We start from the raw sequence: 23,797 nt of genomic DNA on the forward strand, positions 1-23,797 counted from the left end.
ACACACACACACACACACACACACACACACACACACACACACACACAAATCCATATATTGTGCATACATAAGCACCGACCTTGGGTTTGTGACCATAGCTGTTGTTTAGTGTCTATGGTTGAGTCCCTTTGCTCAAGTTTGCAGTCTTTGGTTGTATAAAGCCAAATCCAAACAAAACAAAACCAAAGATAAATCCAGAGTATTGTACCATTAGCACTAATTATAATTACTAAGTACATCGGAATTTTACTTTTTCCACAGAATGAAGGCTGGGGAGAAGAAGCTAAAGTAGAATTTTTGAAAATGGTAAATAACAAGGCTGTTTTAATGAAAGTTTTTAGAGAAGAAGATGGTGTGCTTATTGTAGACCTGCAGAAACCACCAACAAATCAAATAAGCAGTGATATGCCTGTGTCTCTTAGAGATGCATTAGTTTTTATGGAATTAGCAAGGTAGGTAACTTATTAAAACAAATACTTTTGAGATTATAGTTATAAATTGGAATAGCAGAATTTACCTTTAAAAACTATGGACTGACTCCAAAGTGAACATTAAGAGATTAAAAAAAACGCTATTAGTTTTCTTAGTTGTCAGAAAATGACATTCAGATAATTTAATAAAGAAATTAAAACTCAATTACAACTCAAAATAGAAATTGTAGAAACTGAAACAAATTTTAGACTCCTGATCACTTCACAGACAGCTCCCCTAGGGTTTTAAGAATTACAGTTTAACAGTGCCTGACTTAAATTTTCTACCCTTTAGAGTAAGTTCATGATCACCCACTCTGTATTTAATGTCTGAATCTAAAATAGATACTTCAAGTTTCTTCCCCCACCCCCATCACTGATGAACAAAGTAGGACGACTGAGAGAGATAGTGGAAGATACTAACTTTTTGTCCGAGTGGGGAGATGACTCTGGAAGTGACCCAAGTAGGTTTCATTGTAGAGAAATAAGAGTAGTATTAGAGCTGGAGGGGGCCCACGGAGACCCTCAGCTGGCCTGGGTGCTACTATGAACTGTGGTTATCAATGTAACTGAAAGATGAGAAACTGTTTTTTTGTCAAAAGAGGAGAATCCTTGAATCTGAGTAGAAGAAACAGGCCTGGCTCAAAAATGTTCCAACACAAAATTGAAGGTCAATTGTTGACTTTGGAGACTTGACATCTTATTTAACCTAGTTTGATAATTGGAGACAATACCAAGAAATGTATTAGAAGAGAAATTGGAAAGGGAATACTCTTGGTAGATAAATAAGTATATGCACAAGTCTTTTCTTCAGACCAAGTTGCTAAGAGAAGAGATTCTTTGAAGAAAATGGTTCTTGCTTATGCTTTGATTGTGCTTTCAATTAGGTTTAGGTCACAATCACCAAGAAGCCACTCTGAAAAAAATATGACTTTACATTATCACCCACCTGTTTTGCCTAAAGAAATGACAGATGTTTCAGTTATGGTTTGTCATATAAATAGTCCTACTGATTTCTATCTTCAGTTGGTAAGTATTTAGTATTCCTTAGAGACCAAGTATTTTTTTCAAATTTTAAGTAGCAATGTATAAGGGAAATGAGTACCTAGTATGACTTTTAGAACAATCCAATACCAACATTCTGTAAATTTAAGTTTCTTAGCTGCAGCTTTAAACAAGAAATTCTCATGATTCGTAGTAATTTAAGAAACTCTTAATCATGCAAATTAGTGAAATATAGAAGGAAAGGACAGTGAAGGATACCTAATATATGTGTTTCTTGCTACCTTATGAAATCTGGGCAATAGGAAAGCATGTAGAACTGTCATCAAAATACTATGATAAAACCTGTTTCTGACTGTGAACATCTGAGAATTTACTAATTATTACTAGGTAATTTTCTGAATTTGAACACCAAAATAAATTCAGATCAAAGCCATTCATATTTAATTTTGAATGTGGATTGATGGGTTTGTTTAGCTAGCTACTAACAATGAGTCATCATTAATCTCTTTGTGTCAGTGCTTCATATGAATTAACTCATTCTAAGGGCAGTAATAAGTGAATAACTCATTAATCTTTATAACAATCCTGTGAGAAAGACACTAGTATTTTCGTCTAGATTGGAGATTCTGACCAAAAGGATGAAGCAACTTGCCTGAGGTCACACAGCTACAGAAAGGTGGAGCCAGGATTAGACTGGGTAGTGTAGCTTCATTCAGAACCTGTCCTCTTAAACCCTGTACCATGTTCTGCGGGCTCCCCAGATAAGTTGTGGAAGTCGCCTTATTTGGCCCTAAGTTAGGACTTGCATACATTTCTTTTATTGAATTTTTTTTAGTGTCTTATATTTAAATTGAGGTAAAACATATATAAAATTAACTATTTTAACCATTAATGTATGGTTCAGTACCATTAAGTACTCCAAGTGTCGTGCAACTGTTGCCATTATTCATCTCCAGAACTGTTTCACCATCCCAAATAGCTCAGTAACCCTTAAACAATAACTCCCCATTTTTCTTCCCCACCCCCAGCCTCTGATAACTTGTCCTACTTTCTTTATGAATTTATCTGTTTCACTTAGCATAATGTTTACATGTTATAACGTATCAGAATTTCATTCCTTTTCATGACTGAATAATATTTCAATGTATGTATATACTACATTTTGTTTATACATTCATATGTTGATGGACACTTGGATTGTTTCAACCTTTTGGCTATTGTGAATAATGCCGCTATAAACATGGGTGTTCTAGTGTTTGAGTCTCTGCTTTCAATTTTTTTGGGTTTATACCTAGGTCTGGAATTGCTAAATTATATTATAATTCGGTTTGTCTTTCTGAAGAACTGCCAAACTGTTTTCCACAATGCTGCACCATTTTATATTTCCATTAGCAATGCATAAGAGTTCCAATTTTTCCATATCCTCACCAACGCTTTTTTTTTTTTTTAAGTAATAGCTGTTTAGGATATAGATTGTATCTCATTATGGATTTGATTTGCATTTTCCACATGGCTCAGATTGTTGAATACATTTTTTCATGTGTGTATTGGCCATTTGTATATTTTCTCTGGAGAAAGACCTATTCCAGTCCTTTGACCGTTTTTGAATTGGATTATTTTGTTGTTGGGGTGTAGGAGTTCTTTATACATCATGGATTTTAATCCTTTGTCAGATACATCATTTTCAGATTTTTCTCCCCATTCTGTGGGCTGCCTTTTTACTCTCTTGGTAGCATTCTTTGATCCACAAAAAATTTTAATTTGGTAATCCAGTTTTTCTGTTTTTTTCTTTTGTTGCCTGTGCTTTTAGTGTCATAGTCAAGAAATTTTTGCTGAATCTAACATTACGAAGCTTTTCCCTTATGGTTTCTTCTAAGAGTTTTATACTTTTAGCTGTTAGACTTAGGTCTTTGATTTTGAGTGAACTTTTGTGTATGATATGAGAGAAGAGTCCAATTTCATTATTTTCCATGTGGATGTCCAGTTTTCCCAGCATTGTTTGTTGAAAAGATGGTCTTTTCTCCATTGAATGGTCTTGGCATACTTGTCAATATGCAGTTAGCCATAATATATGTGAAGGTTTATTTCTGGGATCTATTTACTCCATCAGTCTATCTGTTCTTATGCCAGTAGCACACTTTTTTGATTACCATAGCTTTATAGCAAGTTTTGAAATCGGGCTGTGTGAGTTCTCCAACTTTGTTCTTTTTCAAAACTGTTTTGGCAATTTGTGGTCCCTTGAGATTCCGTATGACTTTTTTAGGGTGGGTTTTTCTGTTCTGCCTGAAACATCACTGAGATTTTGATAGAGACTGCATTGCATTGTAGATTGCTTTGGGTGGTATTGTCAACAATATTAGGTCTTTCAATCCATGAACGTGGGATGTCTTTCCTCTTATTTTTGTCTTCTTTCATTTCTTTTATCACTGTTGTGTAATATACAGCAAGTGTCTTGTCTAAGTTTATTCTTAAGTGTATCATCTTTTTGGATGGTACTGTAGAAGGAATTATTACTTTCATTTTCAGATTTTTTATTACTGCTAAATAGAAACATAACTAATTTTTATGTCTTGGTTTTATATTTTGTAAGTTTGCTGAGTTTTTTTCTAACAGGTTTTCTTTGTGGATTCTTTAGAGTTTTGTACATATAAAATTATATCAGCTACAAAAAAGATTATTTTACTTCTGACAGTTAGGATGCCTTTTGTTTCTCTTTCTTATTTAATGGCTCTGGTAGAAGTTCTGATATCATGTTGAATACAAGTAGAAAAGGCAGGCATCTTTTTCTTCTGTCTGAGGGGGAAAGCTTTTGTCTTTCACCATTGACAATGGTATCTGTGGGTTTTTCTCATATGGCCTTTATGATGTTGAAGAAATTACCTTCAATTCCTGTTAGAGGAGAGGGAGAGAAGGGTTGGAGGATGGGCTAGATGGGTGATGTGATGGGCATTAAGGAGGACACTTGTTGGAATGAGCACTGGGTGTTAAATGTAAGTGATGAATCACTAAATTCTACTCCTGAAACCAATACTAATACTACACCATATGTTAACTAACTTGAATTTAAATTAAAAAAAAAGTAATAATACTATTTTTGGGGCACCTGGGTAGCTCAGTCGGTTAAGGATCTGACTTCTGCTTAGGTCATGATCTGGTGGTTTGTGGATTCGAGCCCTTCATCAGGCTCTCTGCTGACAGCTTGGAGCCTGGAGCCTGTTTTGGATTCTGTGTCTCCCTGTTTCTCTCTGCTCCTCCCCAGCGCACGCTCTGTCTCTCAAAAATAAATAAACATTAAAAAAAATTTTTTTAATACACTTTTTGCATCAACTGAGATGATCATGGTCTTTCTTTTTCCTTCATTCTGTTAATGTCTTTTGCATTGTTTTAGTTTGTTTTGTATTTTAAACCATCATTGCATTCCAGGAATCCATCTCCCCTAGATCATGATATATAATCCTTCTAATATGCCATTGAATTTGTTTTGTAAGTATTTTGTTGAGGGTTTTTACATCAGTGTTTATAAATGGTATTGGTCTATAGTTTTCTTATCATGTCTTTGTATGGCTTTAGTTTCTGGTAATGTTGGCCTCTTAAAATGAGTTAGGATGAGTTTATTCCCCCCCCCCCCAGTTTTTTGGAAGAGTCCAAGAAGGGATGGTATTAATTTTTTTAAGTGTTTATTTAATTCCGCTTACAGTGTAATATTATTTTCAGGTGTACAATATAGTGATGCATTATTTCCTTATATATCACCTGGTGCTCCTCACAAGTGCTCTCCTTAATCCCCCATCACCTATTTAACCCATCCCCCCCCAACCACCTCCTTTTAGGTAACTATCAGTTTGATAGAATTCATCATAGAAGCCATATGATCCAGGGCATTTCTTTATTTGGAAGTTTTTGATTACTGATTCAGTCTCCTTGCTAGATACAAGTCTGCTCAGCTTTTTTTATTTATTCATGATTCAGTTTTGGTAGGTGTTTCTAATTATAGTAGATTCTTATAATGCTTTTTATTTATTAAAATCAGTAGCAATTCACCCATTTTCTTTTTTTTTAGTTTTTTTAATGTTTTTATTTACTTTTGACAGAAAGAGACAGAGGTGTGAGTGGGGGAGGGGCAGAGAGGGGAGACACAGAATCTGAAGCAGGCTCCAGGCTCCCTGTTGTCAGCACCGAGCCGGATGTGGGGCTGAAACTCACAGACCTGCTCCAAAGTCAGACGCTTAACCAGCTGAGCCACCCAAGTGCCCCAAATTGACACATTTTGTTTCTGACTTTAGTAATTTGCATTTTTCCTCTTTTTCTTAGTGGTTTGTGAATTTTGTTAATTTTTCAAAAGCCAACTTTTGGTTTTGTTTTTTTTAGCCATTGTTTCTCTATTTTCTATTTTATTTATATATAGGCTCTAATCTTTATTATTTTCTTCCTTCTGCTAGTTTTGGGTTTATTTTACCTTTTTTTTCCCTTAAGGTTTATCATTAGGTTATTTATGATCTTTCTTTTCTTTACTGTATATATTTTACAGCTATAAAGTTCCCTTTTAGCACAACTTTTGCTACATGCCATAAGTTTGTTGTGAATTTTTCAGTTTTTCTCTGTTAATTTCTAGTCTTCTTCCATTGTGATTAGGAGAGATACTGTGTATGTTTTCAGTATTTTAAAATTTATTAGGGCTTGTTTTGTTGCCTAACGTATTGTCTATCCTGAGAATGTTTCATGTGCACTTGAGAAAAATTCTGTTGGCTTGAATGTTCTGTATATGTCTTTCATGTGTAAGGGGTTTATACTGTTGTTCAAGTAATCTATTTTCATCTTGATAATCTTTGTAGTTCTTGAAAATGAAGCACTTAAGTCTCCTTTTATTGAAAAACTGTCTCCCTTCAATTCTGTCAATATTTGTATCATATATTTGAGGGCTCTGATGTTTGGTGCATATATATTTGTAATTGTTACGTCTTATTGGTTAATTGACCCTTTTATCAATGTATAATGTCATTCTTTGTTTCTTGTAATATTATCTGACTTAGAGTCTATTTTGTCTGGTAATAGCGTAGCCACCCCGGCTCTCTTTTGGTTACTGTTTGCATGGAATACCATTTTCTAATTTTTCACTTTCAACCAATGTATGTTTTTGGATCTAAAGTGATTATCTTATAGATAGCATATAGTTGGACCATTTTTTAAAAACCCATTCTGTAAGGGCACCTGGGTGGCTCAGTCAGTTAAGCATCCAACTTTGGCTCGGATCACCATCTCCTGGTTCATAATTTCAAGCCCCGCATCAAGCCTGATGCTATCAGCACAGGCTATCAGCACAGAGTCTGTTTTGGAATCTCTGTCCCTCCCCTAATCGCACTCTCCTTCTCTCTCAAAAATAAATAAACATTAAAAAAAAAAAAAAGATTTAAAATCCATTCTGCAAATCTACCTTTTAATTGGAGAGTTTAATCCATTTAAAGTACCTACTGTTGGAAAGGCTTCTGCCATTTTGCTATTTGTTTTTTGTATATCTTCTAGCTTTTTTGACTCATTTCTTGTATTACTTATCTCTATTGTGTTTAGTTGTGTGGGTTTTTTTTGTAATGTCATTTTTTATATTTTTAAAAAAACATTGTCATAAAAAAATAACAAAATTTACTATCTCACCATTTTTAAATGTACAGTTCAGTAGTGTTAACCATACCCACATTGTTGTGCAACAGATCTATAGAATTTTCATTTTGCAGAACTAAAACTCTCTCCATAATCCATTCATCCATTGATGGACATTTGGTTTGCTTCCACCTCTTGGCTATTGTGAATAATGCTACAGGGAACATGGCTTTGCAAATGTTGTAGTTTCATGTTTTGATTATCTTCTTATTTCCTTTTGTATATATCTATAGTTGTTTTTATAATTACCATGGGGATTACATATAATATTCTAAAGTTATAACAATCTAATATGAACTTATACCAACTTTAATTGCACAAAACCCTACTCCTGTGCAGCTCCAAATTCCCCATTTATATTATTGATGTCAAAAAATAATCTTTAAGACACCTGGGTAGTTCAGTCGACTAAGCATCTGACTTTGGCTCAGGTCATGATCTCATGGTTCACGAGTTCGAGCCCTCTGTCAGGTTCTCTGCTGATAGCTCAGAGCCTGGAGCCTGCTTTGGATTCTGTGTCTCCCTCTCTTTCTGCCCCTTCTCTGCTTGTGTGCCCTCTCTCTCTCAAAAATAAATATTAAAAAAGTAATCTTTATACATTGTGTGCTAATAGGTTTCTGGTTTTGTTTTTTAAATCCTATAGAAATAGATATTATCCTATAGAAATAAATAGAAATAAAAGTGGAGTTACAAACCAAAATTAATATTTCTTTCATGTGTGTTCTTGTATTTACCTGAACCACAGATCTTTATATCTTCATGTGGCTCTGAGTTACATGCTAGAGCTACACTCTATCATCCTTCTAGCTCTACCTAAAGGACTCCCTTTAGTGGTAGTGCGTTTCCTCACCACTTGTTTCTCTGTGAATGGCTGGACTTCTCCCTTATTTTTGAAGGACAGTTTTGCTGATCTGTAATTCTCAGTTGACAGGGGTTTTTTTCCAGCACTTTAAATTTATCTCCCTATTGTCTTCTTTCCTCAAAGGTTTCTTAGAAGAAATCAGCAAGTAAGCTCACTGGTGATCCCTTGTACATGACAAGTTGCTTCTCTCTCACTGTTTTCAAGATTCTGCCTTTGTCTCTGGTTATCGATAATTTGATTATAATGCGTATGAGTGTGTCTCTTTGGGTTTATTCTACTTGGGGTTTGTTGAGTGTATTAGCTTCCTAGGGCCATTGTAACACAATACCATAAAGTGGATAGCTTAAATGACAAAATTTTGTGGTCTGAAGTGATGGAGTCTAGAAGTCTAAAATCAGGGTGTTGGCAGGGTTCATTCCTTCTGAGGTCTTAAAGGGAAAATCCATTCCATGTCTCTCCCCTAGATTTTGGTGGTATGCTGGCAATCTTTACCACTTGTTGGCTTCTGCATTATCCCAGTCTCTTCTGCTGCCTTCACATGGCATTTTCTCTGAACTTGTCTGTCTCAATTTTTTAATAAGGACACCAGTCATATTGAATTAGGTCCCACCTAAGACTTTATTTTAACTTGATAACCTCTGTAAAACCCTATCTTCAATAAGGTTACATTCTGAGGTACTGAGGGGTTAGAACTCCAACATATTTTTTGAGGAGGACACAGTTCCCAAAGCAGTCTACTCTCTGCTCCATCAGAAATTCATGTCCTTCTCACATCCAAAATGCATTCATCCCATCCCAATCATTCCAGCATCAATTCTAAGTCCAAAATCTTATACATAAGTATCATCAGCCAAAAGTCCCAAAATTAATCGTCTAATTCAAGTACAGGTGAAGAATTAGTAGCATACAAGCTGGGGCAAAATTCTTGTCTATATCTGAATATGTGAAACCAGAGGAATCTAAAACCTAGCGGGGCAAATTCTATTAGATTCTTATGACTTGAGAATAATCTTCACTGGCTAGATGCTCCACCTTTCAGTCCCACTAGGATTATTCAGCCTATTTTGGCTTTACCTACTCAGCTCTAGAAGCAGCCTCAATTATTGGAATTGAGTATTTGTCTTCATGCTCTGGAACCCAGGAGGCTGCACCTCTTGGAACAGAGGACAAGTCAATCCTGCCTCTCAGACTTGTGCCCTCTGGGCTCCTGGTGGCAGTAGCAGACACGCCAGCCTCTGAACTACCTTCAGGGTCATTATACCTTTTTCTTCAAAGATAAAACATGTGCAGGGCTGAATAGCTCCATCAGCTCACTTCCTGCCTATAGAATCCCACAAGTTCAACAGCCTTCCTTCTTTCTTCCCATCTCTATTCCCTCCATTTTAAGCTGGCAGAGTTTCTGCTGAGATGATTGGTTGGATCCACAAGCCACCTGCCCATAATCTCTTCAGCCACACCGTTGGTGTCCTCTCTAAGCATACTTTCTCATTGTTTACAATATGGATAGGCTAAAAATTTTCTAAATTCAAGTTCTGTTTCCTTTATGTTTAGCAATTCTTTCTTTATCTCTGTCTTCTCGTGTTTTATTTTAAATTTTTTTTTTTCAACATTTTTTTATTTATTTTTGGGACAGAGAGAGACAGAGCATGAACGGGGGAGGGGCAGAGAGAGAGGGAGACACAGAATCGGAAACAGGCTCCAGGCTCCGAGCCATCAGCCCAGAGCCTGACACGGGGCTCGAACTCACGGACCGCGAGATCGTGACCTGGCTGAAGTCGGACGCTCAACCGACTGCGCCACCCAGGCGCCCCTCGTGTTTTATTTTAAACAGCAAGGAGAAACCAAGCTGCACGTTCAACAATTTGCTTAGAGATTTCCTCAGCTAAATATTAAAGTTCTACTTTCTATCTAACAGAATACAATTCAACCAAGTTCTCTACCACTTTATATCAAGGATGCCTTTCCTCTAGTTTCCAATAACATGCTCCTAATTTCTGTCTGAGATCTCACCAGAAGAAACTTTGACATTCATATTTCTACCAAAATTCTTTTCAAAGCAATCTGGACTTTTCATTCAAACACTTCAAAACTTCTTCTCTATCCATTACCTAATTCCAAAGACACACCCACATTTTAGGTATTTTTTACAGCAACACCCTACTTCTCAAAATCAAAATCTGTATTCATTTCTGAGGGCTGCAATAACAAAGTTACACAAATTAAGTGACTTAAAGACCATAAATTTATTGCCCCGTAGTTCTGGAGTCTAGAAGTGTGAGATTCAGGTATAAATAGGGTTGGTTCCTTCTTAGAGCTGTGAGTGAGAATATTCCATTCTTTTCTCCTAGTTTCTGGTGGTTAGCTGGAAATTTTGGGTGGTCTGTGACTTGCATTACCATAATCTCTGCTTTCGTCTTCACATGCATTCTTCTGTGTTTGTCTCTGTACCTAAATCTTCCCCTTTTAATGACACCACTCATATTGGATTAAGACCTACCATAATCATTTTCACTTGATTATCTCTGTTAAGATTCTTTCTCCAAATAATGTCACATTCTCAGGTTCCAACTCCAACACATCTTGCTTGGAGATATAATTTAACCCATAACATTGAGCTTCTTGGATTTATAGATTCATGTCTGTCACTAAATTTGGGAGGTTTTCAGAAATTATTTCTTCAAATAATTGTTTTGCTCCTTTCTTTCTCTTCTCCTTCAGAGACTCCCATAATGTGTATATTAATATGTCTAATGGTACTCTTAGTCTCTGTCCAAGTCCTGAGTCTCTGTTCCCTTTGCTCTTTTTTCCCCACTTAATAATTTCAGTTACCCTATCTTCTGGTTCACTGATCCTTTCTCATGCTTGCTCAAACATGCTGTTGAACCCTCTGGTGTTTTTTCACTTCACTTATTGTATTTTTCAGCTCCAGAATTTGTTTGATTCCTTTTTATAATCTCTATCTCTTTGTTGGTATTTTAATTTTGGTCCTTTATTGTTTTTCTGGTTTCCTCTATTTCTTTATCCATGTGTTCCTTTAGTTCTTTGAACATATTTAAGACAGTTCTAAAGTCTTTGTCTAGTAAGTCCAATATCTGGGCTTCCTCAGAAGTGGTTACTATTTATTTTGTTCCTATGAGTGAGCCATGTTTTCCTTTTTCTTTGTATTTCACCTGATTTTTTTGTTGTTGTTGAAAACTGGGCATTTGAATATTAGAATGTTGTAACTCTGAAAATCAGATCCCCACCTCCCTGGGATTTGCTGGGTTTTCTTAATTGTTGAAGACTATAGTGGTCGGTTTGTTTGAGACTTTCCCATTCTATTTTTGTAAAGACTGTTCCTTTTTGTGATCACTAAAGTCTCTGTTCCTTTAGCTTGTGTTCAGCAAATGTTTTGACAGAGATTTCTTTGAATGCCAGGAACTTGATTGGGTTTTGCTTGGTTGCAGTAAACCCTTGACTTTTCCAGAGTTCTGAAAAATTTCGTATGGCTTCTCATTTTTTTTCAATGTTTCTGTGTGGGAACGAGAACTTGGAACCCCCAGTCTGCTATTTTGCTGATGTCACTCCTCTGTTGAATTTTTCACTGTTCCATTTGGATAACCTATTAATGGAAGAATATGAATAATATCTACTTAGAAATAAAAGTTTACAAAATTTTAAAATTTTAAGTAATTTAAATGGAATAACAAGAAAAGCTAGATTCACAAAATTTCCACTCGCATTATAATGCTCAAAAAAGAGAAAAACCTAAATTTTTGCCATTTGAAATGGATTTTAAAGTATTTTTAAACTTAAGAATTGGTATTTGGGAAGATAATCAAACGTTTATCTATGATGTTTTGGGATTGTTTTTTTAAGAACTGTGTTTCAGATGCTTTAAGAACTACAGTAACCAAATACTCTTATTTAGTACAAGAAATTTCAAATTTGCTCAATGCAGTCATTTCACAAACCCTACTGAAATTACTGAGTTAAAGAATTAGCAATTCACTTTAAAACCACGAGATAGATGGTTGATAGGAAACTGGACATTCATATAATGCCAGAATAGTACTACATGAATTATTTGGTGGGTACAGGATAAAAACATAACTGTACAACAGAGGGATCAAAATCATCACCCCAATCTATATGTGAATCTTAGCATGTTAATGTTGAGTTAGTGATTATTATGTCTTTTGATGTATTGCAACCTAAGTATATTTACAACTTAAGTATAATTACTTGTATTCTGGCCAAAAAATGTTTGAATCCATCACACCTATAGATACCAACTTTTAGCTTTTGGGAAATTTCAGGAGCTAGATACTACTTAATGGAGGAACAAGCTAAATAATAGCATGAGGATGTAACTACATAATAGATGCTCTTCAGCAAGACCAAGTCATTAAAATAAAAGTGCCATGGTAGATTCTAAAAGATTTATTGAAATAACCAGATATAATGTGTAGTCTTGAATTGAATACTGGTTTAGGTCAGCATGGGGTATCTAAATGTGGTCTGGAGCATTAATAGGAATCCTTACTGAAATAGAAAAGTGAGAACTGATAGAAAATGCAAATTATCAAACTGTAATCAAATTGCATATATGATATAATTTCATTTTTGTTTTAAAAAATATGGAAAGTTTGTGTATAAGAAAAGGATCTGGAAGGATACATTTAAGGTATCTGGATATGTTTTTAATGTTCTTATTCATTTTTGAGAGAGAGCATGAGCAGGGAAGGAACAGAGAGAGGAGGGGACAGAAGATCTGAAGCAGGGTCTGTGCCAACCTCAGCAAGCCTGATATAGTGCTCAAACTCATGAACCATGAGATCATGACCTGAGCTGAAGTTGGGACGCTCAGCCAACTGAGCCACCCAGGTGCCCCTGGAGAAATGTGATTTTTAAAACTTTTTGTTATGTCCACATTTGCTAATTTTATTTATTGCTTCTGTAATAAGATACTTCAAATATAAATTATGTGACATGATTTATCTGATTCTAACATTTGGTAATTTTATGAATAGTGCTTATAATACATACCATGTGTTTTAATCCCTTTATCTCTTAGATAGAGAGCCTGGATTTTTTATTTCTATTAAAGACAATTGAGGAATTCTATAAAAGTGAAGATGGAGAAAATCTGGAAATCCTCTGTCCAGTTCAAGATCAAGCCTGTGTAGCTAAATTTGAAGATGGAGTTTGGTACCGAGCAAAAGTCGTTGGTAGGAGATTGCACACTATTTCTACAGGGAAATATTATGCTTAAAAACTGATCCCATTTGAGTTGGTACAGATTAATCGTGGAAGTGATGTTACTTGATCTTAACATTTTGCTCAGTTATCTATCTTTAGTAAGCTAGGGGTAATGTTGGAAGGTAAATCTCTGGGTCTCTTTTTTTCCAAGTTTGCAATTTCTAATTTCATAACTTTTGAAGGATTGCCTGGACGTCGTGAAGTTGAAGTTCAATATGTGGACTTTGGCAATACTGCAAAAATAACACTTAAAGAAATGCGTAAAATAAAGGATGAGTTTCTGAATCCCCCAGAGAAGGTAATCTATTTATCATGAATCATAGGGTTAGAATATTAGCACAAATATGAAAGTAATTTTAGAAATAATTTTTACCATAGAAATATTCTGTTAACATTTTTGTCTGTAAGTAATTTCTAACACATAGACTATAGAAAAGAGTTGCTGTGGTTCCTATAATTTTCTATATAGCAACTATAAGTTATTAAGATGTATGTATATCTTAGCAAATAAGCATTAATTATAAATGTATATGTGTATGTATGTTTGTGTCTATGTATTACTGTTCTGCAGCTCTTAATGTTATACCAGTATAATGAGGTAAGAGGATGATGTATTTTGTGAAAACAAAACTCATCATAGTATTTTTACTGCAATCTCATTTATGTGTAAGTATATATAACGTGTGCAAGAGAGAGAAAAGTCTGGAAGAAAAAGTGAAAAATTACCCTTCTCTTGGAATCCTACTCCCCAGAGATATGGTTAAGGCTGATTTTCTATGTCATGTTGCACCTAAGCGTTTGAATTTGGTTAAACAATATTTTTCATTTTAAAAATGGGTAAAAATTATAGGAAAAACTTGAAAATACAGATAAAAAGAGGAATCACTCAGAATTGTTGAATATTTTTGATATATATAAATCTAAGACGTGTCTTCTCTGTTTTTAGCGATTATAGGATTAGACAAATAGTCCTATAACCTGATTTTCTCATTTAACAGCATATCATACTTTCAGTGGATGCTTGTTATATCAATGTCTAAATGTGCAGTAATTCCTTCAACCAAATACTCTGTTGATTCCAATTATTTGTATTTATAAAATATTTTGTAGATACCTTTGTACATTTATTTATTTTCTAAATATGCATTAAATTCAAACACAAAGTTTTTTGTACACATAAAATTTTGTTGTAATTTTAAAATAATTGGAAATTAAGTTTACTTTTCTTAATGGCGCAATTCTGTTTGACACAGGCAATCAAATGTAAGCTGGCCTATATTGAACCACGTATGAGAGCAGTGCAGTGGTCCAAAAAAGCTAAGGACAAATTTGAAGAAAAGACTCAAGATAAATTTATGACATGTTCAGTCGTTAGTAAGCTATTTCCATTTTCATTTGTTGCTGTATGGTCATATATAATTTTAAATAAGAGTAACATTGTAACATTTGCCAGAACTCAGAATAAATTCAATGTGTCATCAGTAAGAGTAGTGAGAACATGTATTGTGCATTGGGTATAGTAGGTATAGTTGCCAGCTCTAGAATCTAAAATCAGCAAGAGGCAGAATTTACCATCAGAGACCAAGTCATCCCAAGAGTGCCTGGTTGGCTCAGTTGATGGAGGGTGTGACTTGATCTCAGGGTTGTAGGTTCCAGCTCCACATTGGGTATAAAGATTACTTAAAAATAAAATCTTAACGGGCACCTGTCTGACTTCGGCTCAGGTCATGATCTCATGGTTCGTGAGTTCGAGCCCCATGTCGGGCTCTATGCTGACAGCTCAGAGCCTGGAGTCTGCTTCCAATTCTGTGTCTGCCTCTCTCTCTCTGCTCCTCCCCGCTTGTGTTCTTTCTCTCTCTCTCTCTCTCAAAAGTAAATACACATTTAAAAATTTTTTAAAACATAAATAATAAATTCTTAAAAAAATTAAAAGATGAAGTCATCCTGGACATGGCCTCTTGAAAGCTCTAAAGCCAGAAATTAGCTTCTCTTATTTCTGTTTGCATTTTTGCAAGGACTCTATCCTGATTTTGGCATGATGGATGCTAAAGTTTAATGTGCAGGGAAGTGAGGGGAAGTAGGACATAACTGGTAAATAGTTTTCATATGTTCTTTTTTTTTTTTTTTTCATATGACTTAAGTGAATTCAACTGTAGGCTCTCCCCATATTTAGAAAAAATGTTTCTTTTTTGGAGGAGTTTGGGTCCAAGAGACAGGCTGACTATTACCTTACAATTTTATAACCCAACATGTTCTGAAAATGAAAAGTTGAGTAGCAAAATCTGATCTGAATTGACATGAAGGTACATACAGTCTTTATCTCCTTTATAGTAAATATCATATATTCCGTTTCAGGATAGTAATGTATGTTTGTAGGCTGCTGCCTCAGTCTGCTGGAGCTATTACAAAATATTCAGTGTATATTTTACGTAGTCTTTCTCAATTTGAAGAGTTCTGAAACATGTCTGGCCCCAAAGTGTTTGAATTCGGGTATGGGGAGGTGTAGGATTCTGTTGTTTATCTGACTGTGTTGGTCTTAATAAGTACTAGTGCAGGATATACAAGATCATGTTTACTTAGGGTTGATTTATGGGAATTTCCAGGGTAATTTTTACAGCACCTATTTGTTCACATTTATCATACTACGTTAAATGAACCCAACTACTGTAAGAGCGTTAGCCTGTTTTACAGTGAGGAGACTGAAGCTTACTGGTCAGCTGCTCAAGGTTACTTAACGTAGAACTGATGCCTATCAGTGATAATTTATATACATTGTTGATACAAGAAATTGTTCTGAAGAAATAGTTTCTTTAGGGAGGAATGTGATTATAGATATTGCATTGTCAGTCAATAACATTTTTATATCTGTCTTCTCTGATATGAACAGTAAATTAAGGGCTTCTTAGTCCTTGAGTTATCTCCACTGATTTTGTGCAGAATTTAACCTAGATAATTCTGCTTACCAACTTTCCTTTTGGTATTTTATTCTGTTGGTTTTAGCTCCCCCTCCCTGCAGTGGACCTGACTTGGTTCCTTTCTTTACTCTTTCTTTTGCTTACTCACTTAATTACTTGTTACACCATTAATATCCAAACACTAGTCACAATATAGTTATTATCCTAGGTAATTTGAGCAGGGCCTTCTGGCACTCCTTAAATCTAAAATACCTCATCAACCTATGCAATGATGAAATTAAGAGTTTTAAGACATTAATATTAAAATGAACTACCACAGATGAGAAGGGGAGCTTTCCATTAATATGCATTGTTACCTTATAAAGCAACGGATATTTAAATTTTAATTAGCAGAGCAAGGAAGGTGGTGACAGTACAGAACATACAGGAATAAAGAACTTTGTGTATGGGAAATATAGTCAAAGAACTAAAGGGAACGCGAGAGCACAAGAGATGGAAAAGTACGGAGATGAAAATTTATTGAGGCTCATCATCGTTTAGCTTTTTATTTCTAGATGACGTATCTGATCCATTAAAAAGGAGTCCACAATCATTTTTAGGCCCTTGGAAAAAGTTTTATAATATGTGTTTTTATGATATAGGATGCTGGTAACTCTTCATCTTTTTATTTAGAATCATCATTCTGGCCTGCAGCTCTAGCTGCTGTTGTGTAGAAATTGTAGTAGGCATAAACTGTAGTTTAAGTATGCATTCACTGCATATGTTAAGGCATTGAAGTGTGTGTTTTCTAAAGAAATTCCTCTGTTGTTTATGCAGATACATATTAGGCAGGTTCTCTGTGCTGTGTACCATAAGCAAGTAAACAGGCACATGAGATGTAAATTTTGCCCATAAACTCCCAGTTTAGTTTAAGAAATCTAAATAGATCTACTTGTTGAAGTAGCCAATTTGTTTTCTAAAAGAAATTAAAAGTTGGATAGTTTGTTCTAAAAACAGAGGAATGGGAAAAAATTCCAGGTTCCAATCTTTAAGGGTGTTTTTGGAGTTTTTGTTGTTTTGAACTTTGTGCCATTTTTCTAAAAGCTGTAAACCTTAGCAGATAATCACTGGACTGAATTAACTTTCATTCTTTTGTCCTCTGGAACTAGTTTGAATTTAATAAAACAGTTTAAAGACACATCAGAACACTTATTCAATGAATATAGGTCAAGTTATATTTTTCTGAGTTTAAAAGCTTTAAACTGCTTTTGATGTGTTATAGAACAGCACACAATAATCTAAAATAAAAATTGTATTAATTTGCATATGTTACAGACAACATGGACAATTGCTTTATGTTTGCAAAGTGCTACTTTTACCCCTGCAGAGAGACTTTGATATTACTTAGCAAGAAACCACATGTATGCAAAACGAAATTAAGTTTCCTGTTATTTAAAATTGCCTCATTTAGTATATTTTATGACATATTTCTTTCTTTCCCCAAACTCATCTTAATGGTTTTACAGAAATTCTGGAAGATAATGTGCTCTTAGTTGAGCTTTTTGATTCTCTTGGTGCTCCTGGAATGACTCCTACTAGTATAAATGACCAGCTAGTCAAAGAGGGCCTAGCATCTTATGAAGTAGGGTAAGTAGACCTACAAACTTTAAAAAATTCAGTTTATTCACAGGAAGGTGGTAGGGCGCCTGGGTGGCTCAAGTTAAGCGTCAAGAGTTAAGCATCCGACTCTTGATTTTGGCTCAGGTCATGATTTCGCGGTTTGTGAGTTTGAGCCCTGTGTTGGGCTCCACGCACTGACAGTGCGGACCCTGCTTGGGGTTCTCTCTCTCCCTCTCTCTCTGCCCCCCCACCCCCCCCTCCTTGCTCTTTCTCTCCCTCTCTCTCTCCCTCAAAATAAATAAATAAAACTTAAAAAAAAAAAGTGGCATATCATTTCCTTTTGGATATCTGCTTTGGAGTTTCCCCCTGTTTTTGAATCAGGAAAAATAGACGGAAAAATAATTGGAGTCATTAGTTTAACGGGGAGTAGAGTGGCTTTTCCCTCCATCCCTAAGTGACCCTGAAACCAAGAGAATGGCTCCTCAGGATTGAAAGTACTTCTAAAAAGAGAATAGCATCTTATTTCTAGGTAGAACATCTGCTTTAGTAGCCATTTGTACCTATTTGAGAAGAGAATTAGTAAGAGAAATGTCAGTATAGAGTAGTTAGTGGTAGAATTAGCCCACATTCCCATTTGAAGAAATGTGAATTTTTTCTGGGTTCAAGTGGATACGTTGAACGAGAGCCAGATTTGAGCCATTGTGCTAATAATACCCAAGACAGACCAGTGGTTGAGGTGACCGCAATATAGAAGGGCAGAGGGGTGGGAGTGTTTGCAGTAAACATTAATTAAATGGAGGAAATGAATATACGGATCTCTGAAGAGAGACATGGTTAAGTGATTCACCTGGGAGTTAGCAGCATATAAATGAGTCCATTAGAATAAATGAAAATCACTTTCATTATTCATCTCAATTTCCCTTGATGAAGATGCAACTATGAGGATTATAATCTATGAGAAAGAAAGTCCAAAACTGGTAGATCATGAGCCTGAGACTGAAGAAAAACCAGGAACCAGAGAGAGAACGTTTCAAGAAGGAAAGAGTAGCTAGTGCTGAGAATTCAAGTCAAGTAAGGGCTGAAAATTATCCATTAGATATAGCAACAAAAATTAAGTCACCTTGGTTAGCTAAATCTCAAGCTTATTGTGAAAGAAATTAAGTTTTTCTTTAATAAAAATAAAGGACATCTAATTATCTGTGTTTTCAGTCTGAACTAACCTGACTTATTAAACATTCTAAACACTTCAATAATTTCTCTTTTTAATACATCTTAATAGCAATTGGCTTCCACTTGTATTCTCACTGGCAAGTGGATTGATACTTTTTAGTCATCAAAACAAATTATCAATAATTCTTCTCTTTTTGAGTACAAGATATCAATGGCAGATGATAAAATTATGAACAAACTTGGTATTTAAAACGCTTCTAAAATAGAAAGTTTGGGGGCATCTGGGTGGCTCCGTTGGTTAAGCATCCAGCTCTTGATTTCAGCTCAGGTCATGATCACAGGGTTGTGGGATCAAGTCCCATGCTGGACTCAATACTGAGTGTGGAGCCTGCTTGGGATTCTCTCTTCCTCTCTCTCTGCCCCTCCCCCCACTCATGCTCTTGCTCACTCAAAAAAAAAAAAAAAAAGAAAAAGAAAGTTTGGCTTTTAAGGGTGGTTTTTGTACTTACTTTGGTAATAGTTAGCCCTTTTTAAAAAAAGAAACTAAAATTGCTGTTAATATGAAAACTGGGAAGCAGCGAATCATAGCTAAAACTTGTTCATCTCTAGGGGTACCTGAGTGGCTCAGTTGGTTAAGCTCCCGACTTTGGCTCAGGTCATGATCTTGCGGTTCGTGGGTCCAAGCCCCACATTGGGCTCTGTGCTGACAGCTCAGAACCTGGAGCCTGCCTCAGATTCTGTGTCTCCCTCTCTCTCTCTCTGCCCCTCCCCTGCTCATGCTCTATATCTCTGTCTCTCAAAAATAAACGTTTAAAAAAAAAACTTGTTCATCTCTAGATCTAAGCAAATACAAACATGAATATTTTGCAAACTATTTTTGCTAATGGGTTTTGTTATTTTCCAGGTATACCCTCAAGGATAATTCCAAAAAACATAGTGAAGTATGGGATCCTTCTCCAGAAGAAATTATTTCAAATGAAGTAAACAGCTTAAATCCTGTATCTATAAAATCTCTACCTAATGAGAATCTCCAATCACTTTATAATAAGGAACTACCTGTACATATCTGTAATGTGATATCTCCTGAGAAGATTTATGTTCAGTGGTTATTGACAGAAAACTTACTTAACAGGTATAACATATAAGGAGAACATGGATTGCATATGGGCTTTTTTCTATATTTTGTTTCAAAAATATAGAAATCACAAATGTAGAATTTTAAAAGCAAAATTATTTCAGTTAAACAGTCACTTAAACACTGGTTAAAAGTATACAAATAGTGTATTTACTGGCTATTTTCAGTATATTAGAATTAGTCATTCCCCAAATACTTATTGAACACCTATTTTTGACAACCAGTATTGTAGGTGTTGGGGATACAGTGGTAAAAACATTTACAAGTCTTTGGCGTCATGAAGCTTAAATTCTGGTAGAGAGACAATAGACAAAATATTTACTGTAGTAGATGGTGATAAAGACAGTAGAGTAAAAGCAGTTGAGGAGGAAGGCAATTTTGGATAATCAGGGAAGGCCTCAAAAAGACTATGACATTTGAAATGGATCCTAAAGGAAGAGAGGGAGTAAACCATGAGGGTATCTGGAGGAAGATCATCTCATGCAGAGGGAAGAACAAGTTCAAAGGCCCTGCAGTGGAAATGTGCTTGGGTATTCAAGGAAAAACAAGGTATCCAGTTTGGCTTGAGTAGAGTGAGAAAGGGGGGACAGTAGAAGACGTGGTTAGAGACTTAGGTGTTGTAAGGAAAGGTTTGAAAGTTAATTTTTTTTCTCTATACAGTTTAGAAGAAAAGATGGTAGCTGCTTATGAAGACTCGAAATGGGAACCCATTAAATGGGAAAATGATATGCACTGTGCAGTTAGGATCCCAGATAAAAATCAGTGGCAAAGAGGCCAGATCATCAGAATGGTTACAGACACATTGGTAGAGGTAAATGCAGAGTTAAAAATATAATTGTGAAGGTGAATGGATTCAGTATTTTATCTTGAAATTTTTTAAATCTAATTTTTATTATGCTATTCAATTTGTGAAAAACATTTTGAAATACTGTCTTTCCACAGACTCAAAGTTACTATTTTCATAGGTTTTGCTGTATGACGTGGGTGTTGAACTAGTAGTGAATATTACCTGTTTACGAGAGCTTCAAGAAAACCTAAGGACAATGGGAAGATTATCTTTGGAATGCTCTCTTGTTGATATAAGGTAGTTTTTAGCTGAGTAAATTTTCTCACTATTGAATAATTACAAGTATTTTTCTTTTTTGTTGGGTTCTTGTCAGTTTTAATTTTACTAGAATTCTGAAATTTCATAAATCTAGTTAATTTGGGGGGCGCCTGGGTGGCTTAGTTGGTTAAGTGACTGACTTCAGCTCAGGTCATGATCTCACGGTTCATGAGTTCAAGCCCCACCTCGGGCTCTCTGCTGTCAGCACAGAGCCCACTTTGGATCCTCTGTCCCTCCTCTCTCTGCCCTTCCCCCACTCGTATTTTTTCCCTCCCTCCCTCTTCCCCCCCACACACACAAATAAGCAGTTATTTAAAAATATAGTTAATTTTGAGGTTTTAAGAAGAGGGAAAGATAAAAATTTGGAGCACATAAACTTTAGAGGTACCAAGGAATATAGATAGGTGAGTATCACGGGTATCTAGGTAGATTCAAACTGCTAAATTATTAAAAACTTGAAGGACATAGGCAGATAGAAATAAAGTATATTTTATAAGCTTAGCATTGCATGGAAAGCTAAAAATACATAAATTACCAAAAAGTGAATTAGGATTCTGAAAGTGGCATGAAATACTTTTTGAATCTAGTAGAATTCTACCATAAACACAGAGCAGTTTGAATAGCAAAACTAAAGACAGCACAGTCGATCTCTAAAACCTAAGTAGACACCTAGGTTTCCCTCTGTAAGCCCCAAATACAAACAAGTACACCATGTGGTACACCATGCCCTTATGGACCCTTAGGGTTATCGGCATTTGTGTGGAAGGAAGGCTGACTGGGATTCTAACAGCTCTGAGAATAGTAATTGACAACAGGTTTTCACTGGAGCCAATGTAAGCCAATCTGAGAACAACAACCAAGACCAAGAAGGGAATAATGCAAGATGCTCTTCATAATTGGATGTGAGAGATCTATAATGTGCCGCATTTTTGTGGTGCTGGAACCTTAGCCATATAACCTTTGGAAGTAAACTGATGCTCTCTTCCGTGACCTCACACTGAGCAGAAACTGTTGGGGATAGAGCCTAATTTGAGCAAGACAGACACTGGGGCAAAGGAGAGAAAAGATGCAGATAAAAGTAGGGGAGAGGAGCAAGATATCAAAGTATGAGGCCATATTTTCTGTCACTTTGGGAGAACAGCACCAGAGAGTTCTAAAGCCATGAAGCTAGGAAAGCAATAGTGATCTACCTCTTCCTTCTAAAAGCACAGGAAATTTTCTTTCATTTAAAACATGATGATGTATCATTTGCAAATATCTTCTCCCATTCAGTAAGTTGTCTTTTTGTTTTGATGGTTGTTTCCTTTGCCATACAAAAGCTTTTTATTTTGATGTAGTCCTCATAGTTTAATTTTGCTTTTGTTTCCCTTGCCTCAGGAGACATCTCTAGAAAAATGTTGCTATGGGCAATGTCAGAGGAATTACTGCCTGTGTTCTTTTCTAGAGTTTTTATGGTTTCAGGTCTTACACATAGATCATTTTTTCTAAAGAAGACTTACAGATGGTCAAACCACAATAGGATATCTCTTCACACGTGTTAGAATAGCTATTATCAAAATGACAAGAAATAACAAATGTTGGTGAGGATGTAGAGAAAAGGGAAACTGATGTACTATTGGTTGGAATGTAAGTTGGTGCAGCCACTATGGAAAACACCAAAGAGGTTCCTCAGAAATTTAAGATAGAACTAGTATATGATCCTGCAATTCCACTTCTAGGTATTTATCAAAACACAACTGAAACACTGATTCAAAAAGACATACACACCCCTATGTTCATGTCAGCATTCTTTACAGTAGCCTCACCAAGATAGGAAAGCAACCTGTCAACCTGTAGATGAGTGGATGAAGAAGATGTGTGAAGTGATATCTCATTGTACCAGAGTAATGCTGGCCTTATAGAATGAGTTAGGAAGTATTCCTTCCTTTTTAACTTTTGAAATAGTTTGAGGGTAAATATTATTATCCCTTTCTTAAATGTTTGGAAGAGTTCACCTGTATGGTCATCTGATCCTGGACTTTTGTTTGTTGAGAGGTTTGGGGTTTTTTTTTGTTTTGTTTGTTTGTTTGTTTTTATTGCCTCACTTTCATTACCACCAGTCGGTCTGTTCGGATTATTTCTTCCTGACTATGTCTTGGAAGATTCTATGTCTCTAAGAATTTATCCATTTGTCCCAATTTTTTGTATATAACTGTTCATAGAAGATTCCTATGAGACTTAATATGGGTATGTATTGTCCTCAGATTTCTTTTTGAAAAATACAGAAGTGGCAGTTTTCTGTTTGTAGGGCACATTTATTCATTGATAAATCCATGGAAATAAATCTAATTCTTTGTAATAAGAATTATAGAATTTTATAAAGGGGGATTAGGAAGTATAAACTTCCCTTTATAAAATAAAGGGAAATGAAATTAAAAAAAACTCCCTTCATAAAATTCATGGAGATGAAAAGTCAGCATAGGGAATATAGTCAATAATGTTATGATAATGTTGTATGGTGACAAACTTACCAGGGTGAGAACTGAGTAATGTATGGAATTATTGAATCAATATGTTGTACACTAGAAACTAACATAACTTTGTTAATTATACTTTAATAAAAATAAGAGATATATAGAATCTTAGAATTGGAACTCAGAG

The 23,797-nt window shown here is 35.4% G+C and overlaps 1 protein-coding gene across 2 annotated transcripts in view; it reads left to right on the forward strand.

The window, feature by feature from the left end:
• Nucleotides 1-23,797, forward strand: part of RNF17 (ring finger protein 17) — a 113,560-nt gene that overhangs the window by 44,288 nt on the left and 45,475 nt on the right. For both annotated transcript variants that reach the window (XM_049646682.1, XM_049646683.1), the window contains 9 exons: nt 262-452; nt 1,358-1,499; nt 13,049-13,202; nt 13,416-13,531; nt 14,487-14,607; nt 17,654-17,774; nt 19,822-20,049; nt 20,713-20,863; nt 21,018-21,136. In XM_049646682.1, the coding sequence (XP_049502639.1) occupies nt 262-452; nt 1,358-1,499; nt 13,049-13,202; nt 13,416-13,531; nt 14,487-14,607; nt 17,654-17,774; nt 19,822-20,049; nt 20,713-20,863; nt 21,018-21,136 (1,343 nt within the window). The remainder of the gene's footprint in view (nt 1-261; nt 453-1,357; nt 1,500-13,048; nt 13,203-13,415; nt 13,532-14,486; nt 14,608-17,653; nt 17,775-19,821; nt 20,050-20,712; nt 20,864-21,017; nt 21,137-23,797) is intronic.

This window comes from Panthera uncia (genome assembly GCF_023721935.1).
Source record: "Panthera uncia isolate 11264 chromosome A1 unlocalized genomic scaffold, Puncia_PCG_1.0 HiC_scaffold_16, whole genome shotgun sequence".
NCBI lineage: Eukaryota > Metazoa > Chordata > Mammalia > Carnivora > Felidae > Panthera > Panthera uncia.